This window comes from Channa argus, chromosome 1 (assembly GCF_033026475.1).
Source record: "Channa argus isolate prfri chromosome 1, Channa argus male v1.0, whole genome shotgun sequence".
Taxonomy (NCBI): Eukaryota; Metazoa; Chordata; class Actinopteri; order Anabantiformes; family Channidae; genus Channa; species Channa argus.
Genome location: NC_090197.1, coordinates 51,109,463 through 51,121,724, shown reverse-complemented (window position 1 = coordinate 51,121,724; position 12,262 = coordinate 51,109,463). Strand labels below are relative to the sequence as shown.

The following is a 12,262-nucleotide window of genomic DNA, read 5'->3' as shown; positions in this document are numbered from 1 at the left end:
CATAAAGGCTCAAATTGGCCAGTTATGCAGGAGCAAGGCCATGCAGAGCTTTGAATACTTCCAAAAGAATTTCCAACTGAACATGATGAAGTAACGTGTTCACATGTTTTAGATTGGATGAGACCTTTGGCTGCAGAGTCCTGGATAATCCAAAGATGATCAATACATTTTGGGGAATGTCAGACAAATATTGGGTTTTGTTGCATCTAATTATTTTTAGTCATGTGTCATTTTTCTGTCAAATTAATATTAATATTTCTCACTAATGTTTCTCAATACATTGTAAAGAATGTTGAGTTCATCTTTGAATTTAAATTCAGATTTATAACAACAATAAACTGAAATAAAATTAACAAAACAATATTCTTTGGATTTACTTAATATCAGTGAGCTGTAATCATTGATGATCATATAAAAACAATTGTATTTTTTCATACAGGTGAATTTTCTTGTTAAATGAGTTGAAAATGTTTAAAGAACCAAACTGTTGTTTTTCCATGTTTCAGTCCATGAAGTGGAAATTGTTTTTATTTCACATTTCTGCTGAACATTTTCCAAAGTTTTCATAAAATCATCTGTAATTTGGGATTCAAATAGTTTTTGTTCTGAATAGTTTAGTAGTAAAATAGTTTTTAGTTTTGCTCATTTTAGAGAAAACACCATTGATTAGGACAAATCTGATTGATTACTAATGATTTGATCTACATCTTTGATTCAGATTGTGGGACTGCAGTTTGTCAGAGATCAGCTGTGATTCTCTGGTCTCAGCTCTGAAGTCCAACCCCTCCCATCTGAGAGAACTGGACCTGAGTGTCAACAAGCTGCAGGATTCAGGAGTGAAGCTGCTGTGTGGTTTTCTGGAGAGTCCACACTGTAGACTGGAGACTCTGAGGTCAGTAGATGGTTGGAGTCAGTCCATGCTGCTTTCAGCAGTATTGTACTAAACCCAGTTAGTATCAAAGCAAAGATCCAGTATTTCCTGTAAAGCTCCAACCTTCTCAGCGGCTGCTTTCCTCAGTGAAGCTGTGAGAGGAGAATGGGGACAGGCTTCAGGATTGGACAGAAAGACAGAGGCAGAGAGAACAGTCAGCCAATGAGATCAGCCACAAGCTTGTTGTCATCGTGTGTTTGAGTTGATGTGAAGACGACTGTTGTGGACAGGAAATAAAGCTGGATTCCAGCTGACAGCCTCAAAACGTGAATCTGATTTATTTCAACACTAAACTATTGATCAGTTTCATCTTTGTCACAGCTCTAAGATCAGTCTGACTGAAGCCTGCAAATCAAAGAACCATGGTTACATTTAGTAACCATGTGGTCTTTGTACAGACCAGAACCTCTGCTGACTGACAGACGATGAAGTGAGTCTTTGGAAACATCACTGATCTCCTCTGTTCTGTCTCATTCTCTCTACAGGTGGAAGCCGACTATAATGGACCAGCAAAATAGAGTCAGATCATATTAATGTCTGATGTAAAAGTGTCATTAAATGACCAGGATAATGTTTGTCCTGATGATGCAGATGTTGCAGCAGCAGCAGCATGTTGTGTGCAGAGAGGCTCTGACTGGACCATGTTACTGGGAGGTAGAGTGGAGAGGAGAGCTTCATCCAGCAGTGACTGACAGAGGAATCAGAAGAAGTGGAGATGACTCTCAGTGCTGCAGTCTGAACTGCTCTGAGAACAGCTCCACTGTCAGACACAATGTCAAGTCCACCATCATCCCTGTGTGATCCTCTGGATCTGGATCAGCAGTGGATCTGCTCTGCTGCTGCTCTGTCCTTCTACACAGTCTCTGCAGACACACTGAGACTCCTCCACTCCTTCTGCTCCACACTCAACCACCTCCTCCACCTCCACCTGGATTTGACTTTGTCTTTTTTGATTCCTTCAGATCTTAAATTCATATTTCTGTTTAAGTGATGGAGTATTAAAGTAAAATAGTGTAATGTTTCTCTCTGAACTCCTGGTTTTTAGCAACAATAGACAGTTTCTCATTATCTTTATATTATTAACAGATAAATAGCTGATAATAAATGTGTTTTTATAATCAGTAAAGTCTCTCAACTGACTGGAAATCAATTATATCTGTTTTTTGTTATTACTGTTAAAAATGACAATTTCTGGTCTTAGACACCTCAAGTGTAAAAAGTAAAGAAGTTTCAACATCCAGGAAGAGAGAAGAACATCTACAGAGTTTCCAGTGCAGTTCTAAACTTCATACATCACAATCATTAGTTTTATAACTTTCTGTTGCTGGACAGAACATTCTCCACCCTCAGGCTACTGCTGGTTAGATCAAACTAACCAACTGTTTGTCTGAGTCATGACAGCTTTCTCTGCAACTGTCACAGCTGGCAGGCATCATATTCCATCATCTACAGGGTCCAGCTTAGCTGAAAAGTAAGCAATAGGTTATCATCATGCCATCATGGCTCTTTAACCAAACAGATGTCATACAGCATAATATAATAATATCTACAGAATATTAAAGACAAGGAGCCTTTCTGTCTTGGCAACTGTGAATCCATTGTTTTCAGTTTGACGTCATTGTTTCTTGGTTAAAGATATTAGAACAGATTGTTTGGTTATGTGATCTCAGCTGTGATCACATGACCTAAATAAGTTTCTTTAGGTAGGACAAACTGTAATGTGAGTCAGTTTTCTGCTAAATGTTTGGGTAGGTTCACCTTATCTAACATGCAGGCTTTCTCAGACAGGCTGCACATCAGAAAGTCATCAATGATTTCAGCTGAAAATCACCTGGACGTCTCAAAAAGTCAATTCAAAAGCCAAATCTTATCCAGGTAACCGCTATTATTTTTAAGGAAAAAGCAAAAAGTAATGGCTGTCAGCGAACATAAGGACAAATAGAAATACATTCTCCAAATCAGCAATTGAGAAATTAGTGGAAGCTGATTGTGGATTTAATACTTCTGAAGCTCTCGGATGAATTTCCATTTTTACTACTTGCAAATCCTGTACAAATCTCCACTTTCCACCATCACGTATCTTTGCTGAGAAAGTTTCACAGACACAATTACAACTGCTTTTCTTCAACAACTCAAAAACTGATGTAATTCCATCAGTGGCTTTTGTTTTAAAGAATATTGTCATTTGCTGGGCCTGTAAGTAAACTTTGGTATTATCACAACCAGCTCAAAAATATATTTTATTTTATTTGTATATTACATTTTTCCCAGGGTTAATGCAGAATTCAGATGTATTAACAAACAGACAGAATGGACGTGTTCATGGGAGGTTGTATGTCAAATGAAAAATCTTAATTGATAAAACATGGTTGACATTCAAGACTTTTATCCATCAGTAGATAAATATGAGTATTTAAAATTAACATCCGTGCAGATTTAGGCCTATTACATCTTCAATAAATTAGAAAAAAAATACCGCCATGAATATAAACTGTTATTATTTGAATTCAACAATAATTATTTTAGGATATTTTACACCATGAGAACTTTTTTGCATCAACATATGAAACATATGATGGAACCTTAAGTCAGTTATTTATTATACACTATGAAAACAAACAGGAACCAAATGAGATTTTTTCCCGTTTTTCTTCCTCAATCAGCAAAAAAACATTTTTTTTTTTTTTTTTTGCCAAAATGTTTTGAATGATGTGAAATCCCACTTTTCTCAGTAGAAAACAGTGAATCTGAATCACCCTCTTGGAAATATGAATGAATGAATGAATGAATCACATGATCATTTTTTCTTTTTTCCTTTTTTCATTGAAAGGTTGTCACAGGTTACATTAAGGCTCCGTGTGACATCAGGGTGTTTTATTATGAGACCTACTCTATAACAAGGACAGCTTCATGCTCTTTTACTGTGAAATCTGAAAGAATCACTGGCTCATCCAATCCTAACCCTCTCCTCTCTGCTCGCACCTCTATCACTACGTGTTGCTGCCACTACATAAAGAGAGTGTGTGTGTGTGTTTTCTTCTCAGGCAAAACAGAACTAAAAGACTCAACCATGAGCTGCTTCCACTCATGCACAGAAGAACATTTTCCCAATTATCTTCTTCTGATTTAGCTAATGACAATATAAGAGGAGCAGCATATGAAACATCATAGAAATGTTTAGTTTCTCCTTCAGACAGACAGACAGTGCACATCTGTGATCAGACCAATACAAAAACCCTGCAGTCAATTTCTCAGACTTCACTGAATCCCCTCTTTGTTCATAAGGAACATCAGGGCCATGTGAATCCTGCTGTACAATGTAAATCACCTTCTGACATTAAATCTGTGCACATTGGGGAAAATGGATAATGTGACACTTCCATTCATACACATGTAACAAAGAATCAGGGCCGTGTGTGTTTGCAAAGTTTAAATGACTGAACACTCGTATTACTTCTGATGTAGACGTCAGACAGATCCACAAGTTAATCAATAGATATGTCAATTTATGGGGCTTAATCAGTTGAATTCCTGTGTTTAAAGATTTCACTGTAAGAATTGAGTTGGTTTCTTAAATCTCATGTGAGCTGTAAATATCAGAGCAACACAAACAGATCTCAGTGACTGTTTCTGTCCTGTCAGGATTTAGAATGTGACTGCAGAATCTTGAAGTTCCTCCAAAAGAGAACTTGATGAAGTAGTTCAGGACTCAGAGTATTTGTGTAGTTAATGCAGCATTAGATAGATATGAGCTGGCAAACATCAGATAGTTTGGAAATAGTTACTGTACAACACATCGAAAAAGCTCAAGTTAACACAGCAGCAGATATTTGTCTGGACAGACTGAAACCAACAGAAAACCAGGAGCATCTCTGGGGAAATGATGACAGGAATCTTTGGCTTAAATTCTCTGACTTCATCTCAGACTCAGATCTGATTAAGAGATTAACATCTGTCTCATATCCATGTTTTGTCTTGAAGTGTTTGCAGAACTGCTCCAAGGTCAGTTATTGTCTAACAGCAGATCATCCCACACTGTAGTGACCCAGAGTCACTTCATGCTCACAGGTGCTTATCAAAGTGCTGAAAAGGTATAAGGGTAAATTACGCTTCCTGAATGAACAGAGCTTCACCCAGTGGGGACAAATATGATCATTCGTGTCTGATTTGTACCTGCTGAAATGTCATTAACACAGGAGATGATGGCAGGTTTTGCACTTTACAACATTTGTTTATAGAATGAAATTTGTTAAGCCAAATCTTTTTAATAAAATCTTCATAGAGTCGATTTACCTGTTGAGGACCCTGAGGTAACAGTTCCCAGTTTGTCCTTGACTGATCACCAACCTCTGTGCATGTGTATGTCCCTGCTGTCCTTACCGAGTACAGAATAAGTGTGTAATTTTCACACTTATCTCCTATTTAAAACTGTGAAATATTATGACAACAAAATACAGGAAATATTATACTTAAATATAAACTTTCCTTCATAATGTTGATGAGGGATTTGTTAAAATGCCTCAGTAACTTCTTAAAAACTTGACCTGTGCCTGTTTGCAATAAGTGTTTCTTTGCAAACCACCAGGATCCAGGTTTGTTTCTCCGGCACTGCCTCAGTCAAACCAGGAGCTCAGACCCTGTGACGTTTCTGGACTAGAAAAATCCTCATGATCCACTTCACTCTTCCACATTTCTACTACAGGGATAAAGTTTTTCTCTTTACTCAAACACTGATTTAACACTTTGGAAACTGCTCAGATACTACTACACCTTTCTGCACTGCAGCTTGACGTGTTCACCTGATGACGTCAGCTTTGTAAAACTCCAACCCTCCATGAAGGACGGCGTCGGTAGCCGGGTGCGGTGGCACGCGCCTGTAATCCAAGCTACTGGGAGGCTGAGGCTGGAGGATCGTTGGAGCTCAGGAGCTCTGAGCTGCAGCGGACTGTGTCGAGCGGGTGTCCGCACTAAGTTCGGTATCGATATGGTGCTCCTGGGGGAGCCCGGGACCACCAGGTCGTCTAAGGAGGGGTGCACCGGCCCAGGTCGGAAACGGAGCAGGTCAAAGCCTCCGTGCCGCTCAGTAGTGGGATCGCGCCTGTGAATAGACGCTGTAGCGCAGCCTGAGGACACAGCGGGACCCAGTCTTTTTCTTCTCTTTATACTGTGGGACAACACACACGGTCAAACGTCCTGTTTCATCGTCATACAGCAGCTTCTTCTCTCTGTCTGCATCTGCTTCTTTCCACAAAAAGCTTCAGCAACCGGAGCTGCTTGTTGCTCCTACAGCGCCTCCAGCTGGAGCAGAGCAGCAGTGACACCAGTGCAAACTAATTGCTAATTAGCTCTTAATGTGAGTCTTGATGGAGTGGAAAATAATCCCAACCCTTGACAAACTGCATTTACACAAGAAAAGACAAACCTGACTGAAGATATGTGAACATGTAGAATATGGATTCTATCAAACACAGGACGTCACACAGACTGGATGATGGTGAAATGAACAAGTCAAATATGACACTGACATCATCATAAATCGGCTGCTGAACATCTCAGATCAGTGTTTAGAGTGAAGATAAAGAGTCAGACATGAGGTTAAATCAATAACAACTTTCAAAGCCAGAACAAATCACCAACACACCTGTTGATGATTTGATGATCTGACAGTATCTGCCTGAGCATTGTGTTTAATTCATTATTAGATTTAATGTAAATAAACCCAGTCACTGTTTTAGTCAAACCCTTTTATTGACCCCTTAGGATCTGGCGTCCACATGCGTGTACATCACATTTTGGGTTATATTTCCATAGTAGTTAATTCTACTTAACTGAGACCTCTTGGCCACGTATATGGACACTTACACTGAACTATTTTGAACAGTACATAGATAAAGATTTGATGAAAATTATTTCAGATTGCTCTAATGCTATGATACTACATAGCTACAATATCTGGTACATTAAAGAACAGAATTATGCAGTTCCTTGAGTTTTTATACTTATGAAGTTCCAATAAGCCCAAATAGCAAAGAGAAATAAAAAATGCATATTAAATTAGAGCTTGGGTCTTAAGAGGCTAGACCGTGTTCTTACATATGGAATTAAAATGGATAATTTAACAATATTTCCGCACAACTCTCTTCTGTCTGACCATTTTCTAATAACATTTGAATTTACAATAACGGACTATACAGCAGTTAGGGAAAAATTCCACTATAGCAGATGCTTAAGTTGACAATTCCGCAGCCTCACTACGTACAATACTCGATAGTGTTGCCCCTCTGAAAAAGAAGGCAGTAAACAGGAAGAGGTGATCTCCATGGTATAGTTCACAAACACGCAGCTTAAAACAAGCAACACGAAAGTTAGAAAAGGAAGTGGCGTTCCAGAAATTTAGAAGAATCTCATTTAGCCTGGAAAAATAGTTTAAAAATGTACAAAAAAACTCTCAGTTATGCCAGAATTATTGAGTAAAAACTGTCTGTGGACATGTCTCATGTCTTTTCATCTCTGTCATGATTCTTTGTTTCCTCCCAGCCACCAAATCCTCTCTGGATGCTGTGAGAAAAAGACTTCATGTCCTCAGACACCAGTCGTCCTCCTCCTCTTCCTCCTCTTCCTCCTCTCTTCAGCCTCCATCCAGCTCACCTTCCCCAACGTCATGACGTCATGGATCAAGGTTACAACGGAGAGCGTTTGGTTTCAGTTTAGCATTAGCTGAGTCACGTCCGTCCACCGGACAAAATTAAAGTCAGTAATTTAAAACCAGAAGACGGAAAGTCAGAACTGGTAACTGGGACATCGCGGATGATCAGCGCTCTTGGTCTTTTCAGACTTTCAAAGTTCCAGGGCTACAAGACCTAACACACGTTTGTAAAAAGACAAATGGAATAAATCCAAACCTCAGACAGGAACTTTTGTTCACTGACAGTTGAACCTTAGTGAAAATTATTCAGCAAATATCAGCCTCCATATTAAAATCATCACAGCATGTAGCTTGAGACATTGTCTTTGTTCAGGAGGCTCTGAACTTTATCTAAATGTTGGAAACTCATCAACCTGCTGTAACATGAACACACCGTGCACAGTAAACAGCTGTCGTTCGCTCATATTTGAAATGACTTTCTAATCTTATGACGTCATAGAGTCAAACTGGGGCTGCAAACACAATATTTAGTAAAACTACTGATCTGTGATGGAAGTGAAATGGTCATTTTTATATTCTGACTCTGTCTGTGGTTCCAGACTGGGACACACCAGGGACACCACCTTGTCAGTGTCCCCCTGCTGCAGGAGGACAGGTTTGATCAGGACAAGTTCTGCTAAAGATCCTCATCACCTCACCATGAGCACAGCTGAAGCTGAGAGATTCTTCTTTACCTGGGAAAGAATTCAAACTTTCCAGAGAAACACCAGGACCGGGGACAGACTCAATACATGGACCATGTTGTCAGTGGAACAGAGACTAGTGATTGAGACGGACTTTAACCAGAAAGTCACTGAGACATTTGCAGACCAGAAGGAGACGAAGACAAACGTGTTCAAGTTCTGTTTGAAGTTTGAAGGTGTCCTCAGTTTTAATATTGTGGATAATAAACCCAGACTGAGCTCAGATTCAGTGATTGTTTGTTACTCATTGTTTTAAATGTGCTTCATTGTCCCTTTTTTCAAAGTTAAGCAGTGTTTTTTCAGTGAGCTGTAGCTGCAGGATCATGAGTGTGTGTCAGACAGCAACAACAAGACACACACAGCAGTGAACATGAAGGATGTCTGAGATGGGATTTAAACACTTCAGCTGTTAGTTAGTAGCTTTGGACAGCAGGCGGAGCTGCTGCATCCACAATGAGATGAGACTCCAACAGAAAACAGTGTGTTTCTGTCTCATCTGCACACAATCATTTCAATAGCAACATCTTCAAATCATGAGACGTCATGAACATTTTAAACTACTGATCTGTGTGATCACCACTGTCACATTTACATGAATTTATACCTTCATGTAACATAGTTTACATAGTGTTTGCTGTTTGTGCAGAGTTTAGAAGCTTGTTCCACCATCGTGGGACCACTGCACTGAAGAAATTAGGTTGGGATCTTTTGCTTTGTGAGGAAGGAACCACCAGATGCTGTTTGTTCAGTTAGAGAGAGGGATTGTAGACCTGGATGAGGGAGTTCAGGAAGGCAGAAATGTGGGGTCTGATCTTTCTGATGTGTAGAGACTAAATCTGCTGCTGAGAGATGGAGGAGATGTGGTCAGTAAAGTTCAGTGTGGTGTCAGTGATGACCCCAGATTTCTTTTAGAGTTTGTGGGACAGTTACTGAAGATCCTAAGGTCATGCTCCTCCTGTTTTGTATTTACAACCTGACGTCTTGGTCATAATCCCTGTGTCCACAGTTCACAGTCATATTAATCATTTACCTCTCAGACTGACTGAAGTCCAGAGGAAGGAAGATGAAGACACAGCACAGTCTGCAGGATCCAGCTGTCTATGAAGCCTTGTTGGTCTGGTGAAAAACCTACAAATGAATAAGTAAGAGAACTTCTACTAACTCCTTTTTAATAACCACTGTCATTTCCATGTTGTTGGTGTATTGGTACATTAACATTTTGCATTTGCAAAGTAGAGACAGAATCAACATCAGTACAGAGACACTGAGGAAAAGTAGGACATTCAAACCTGACTTGTGTTTGTGATCTTACAGTCAGTAGGTCCAGTGGGATTTACTCTTAGTTTTATGTGTCTACTCAGTGTTTGTGCTTTATTGAACAATCATAATTACAGAATGAACATTGAAGGACATCAAAGTCATTTTGTCTATAGATCAGCAACTATTTGGGATTTTTACTCCTTACAAGATGTGAAATCTCATTTTTATTCCAGAAAGAATAAATAATGAGACAGTGATGATGAGAGGACTTTGATAAGTGAGCAGGATTTGACATTTACTGATGATGTTGAATCTCCACATGGGTCTTTAGGTCAGAGTCTTATTACTGTACATGTGTTTGGTATCAGCAGTGGTAGAAGAAGAACTCGAAACCTTTTCTTAAGTGGCTCTGTAGAAATCGTAAACTGAAAGTAAAACTTCCACTTAGGTCAAAGTACACAAGTATTAACACAAATATTTTATGAGAAGTAACAGAACTTTGCCCCATGACTGATCTGATGGTACAGTTTATTACAGTTTATTGCTTCATTCTGGGTGAAATATCAAACACATTTTTTTATTCACTAAGATTTAACATCATGATTTTCTTTTATAATTGTTAAACAATATATTTCTTCCTCTTACTATTAATTTGAACTTCCATGTTGTCTTTTCAAAGGCAGAACAAACAGTTTGATCAACTTCAGTGTTTGTAAAAAAGTAAGTGAGTCTGCAGCCGAAGTTTCTGTCTCCAACACTAAAAACAAAGTGTTCAGTGTGGAACTAAAGAATCATTTAAAGCAGCTGTGACTGTACAGAGAACTTGTCAGGATGGTGAGATGGAAAAGAGGGAACAGACAAGCTGCTGAAAATGAACAAGCACATTTCTGCTGATTAACATCTTTAGTTCAACCTGTTCAAACTAAGACAGACGCTCATAAACACACACAGGTGTAAGTGGGGAGGGGACGGAGCTACACTAAGCATGTGATCCAGGTACATGAGAACAGGGAGGGAAACACTGAAGGTGTTGAGTCTGTGAGTTCAGCCTCTGTTTACATTGAATAGAGCAGAAGGAGGAAAAGTGAAGACTGAGACAGGGTGAGTCAGTTTGTCCTTGTGGACAGTAGAGGACACAACACACACAGGAAAGACATGTTTGCACCATTTACATTTACATTTACATTTAGTCATTTGTCAGACGCTTTTGTCCAAAGCGACTTACAAGTGAGGTACAAGGCAGCAAAAATCTAAGTCAAGGAGAAAACATCAAAGCAAAGTCCTGTCAGAGCACCAAACTGTATCTGTAAAGTTTTCCACAGTGTTTTTTGTATTTTTGTATTTTGTATATTTGAGGTTTTTGTGATTATAGTGTTAATAAAATTACACTCTGTCAGCACTTGGTCAAAGTTAGAGACATGTTGTTTTCCACTTTACAAGAGAACAATTTTACCTTTTATTCACAATTTGTTCATTAGCCTTTAACCACTGTCCTTCTCTAACTTTAACCAAAGTGTTTTTTTATTGCCTGAACAACAACACACAAGATTCTGGAGTTGAACTCAGAGGATGTGACAGTTGTGTCTTCGTACAACATCCCCAAACCCACGTTTTGGGGTCGTTTTGACCTGTAAATTTTAGGACTGATTTGTTTTCTGATGATCAGACTCCTGCTTATGTTCGTGATTTGCTGCTTGATCACTGCTGAATAGTCTCCAGCATCTGAAGTGACCACGTCTACTCTCACTGCTTAAAGTACAATACTTCTGGACTTTACTTGTATCAGTTTTGGTATAATACTGCAACACATCAATATTACTGCACTACTGCAACTCTTAATACTGCTACAATATTATTGTACTTTTATTCAAATCAAAAAAATGTAAATGGAAAACTTTAACTTGGGCCACAGTTTTTGTTATTCTTACTTTTAATTAAATTCACAGGGTTTTTGCAAAGTGCTGAATAAATCAACAAGGCTCCAACTAATGCAAATTAAAACTCAGCAGAAAAAGGAGAATCACAGTACAAACTAAACAAAAATTCAAATACTTTAAAAGTAATCAAAAATCTCTTAGCTCTTCTGTTTTTCCATCTTTAATTATGGTTCCATTCTGTTTGAGTTTCAGATGTGTCTCTATTTTTAGTCTAATATTAGGAAAACCTCAGAATATAACCACCTTTAATTATGTTCCCTATAATTAAGATGGAATTAAATTAAAGCATTTTTGAGAATTATCATCAAAAACTGAAACTGATCTTCATAAAGACACTGTATGCTACAGTAGGACTTCATTTACCTGGTGAAACTGATCAGTGAGTCTATTTACCTGTTTGTTGTGTGGTTGTAGACGTTAAGATGATCGACAATTTATCGTTAAATGTCTAACAGAACTTTTCCACTTTTGTATTTAGATAAAGTAAATGAACTTAATAGAGGAAGTGCTTTTATTCTGAACACGTTCAACCAGAAGACTGATTGATGCTGTGGATGGAGGAACATGGGTAACACATCGTAAGTTTTGTATTATTATTTATTATTTCACTGTCAGAGAATCTAGTTTAGTCTCATGTTGGGCTGTAGGAGGTAAGTCGTGTTTGACATTGTCTGTGGACACAGAATAAACTTTACTGGAAAATAAATTTCCCACAGTTTGAGGTGTAAGTTACTGTGTATTTATG

At 38.5% G+C, this 12,262-nt stretch overlaps 1 protein-coding gene across 6 annotated transcripts in view; it reads left to right on the top strand.

The window, feature by feature from the left end:
* LOC137098671 (NACHT, LRR and PYD domains-containing protein 12-like) overlaps positions 1-12,262 on the top strand; it is a 38,201-nt gene that overhangs the window by 11,380 nt on the left and 14,559 nt on the right. For 3 of the 6 annotated variants that reach the window (XM_067475163.1, XM_067475182.1, XM_067475173.1), the window contains 2 exons: positions 719-892; positions 1,417-2,862. The exons of 1 other annotated variant lie outside the window; for it this stretch is intronic. In XM_067475163.1, coding sequence (XP_067331264.1) covers positions 719-892; positions 1,417-1,465 — 223 coding nt within the window. In that variant the 3' untranslated portion in view covers positions 1,466-2,862. Of the gene's footprint in view, positions 1-718; positions 893-1,416; positions 2,863-9,352; positions 9,463-10,622; positions 10,682-11,995; positions 12,096-12,262 lie in introns of those variants that run through there. 2 more of the 6 variants (XM_067475205.1, XM_067475198.1) reach the window with 2 other exon arrangements.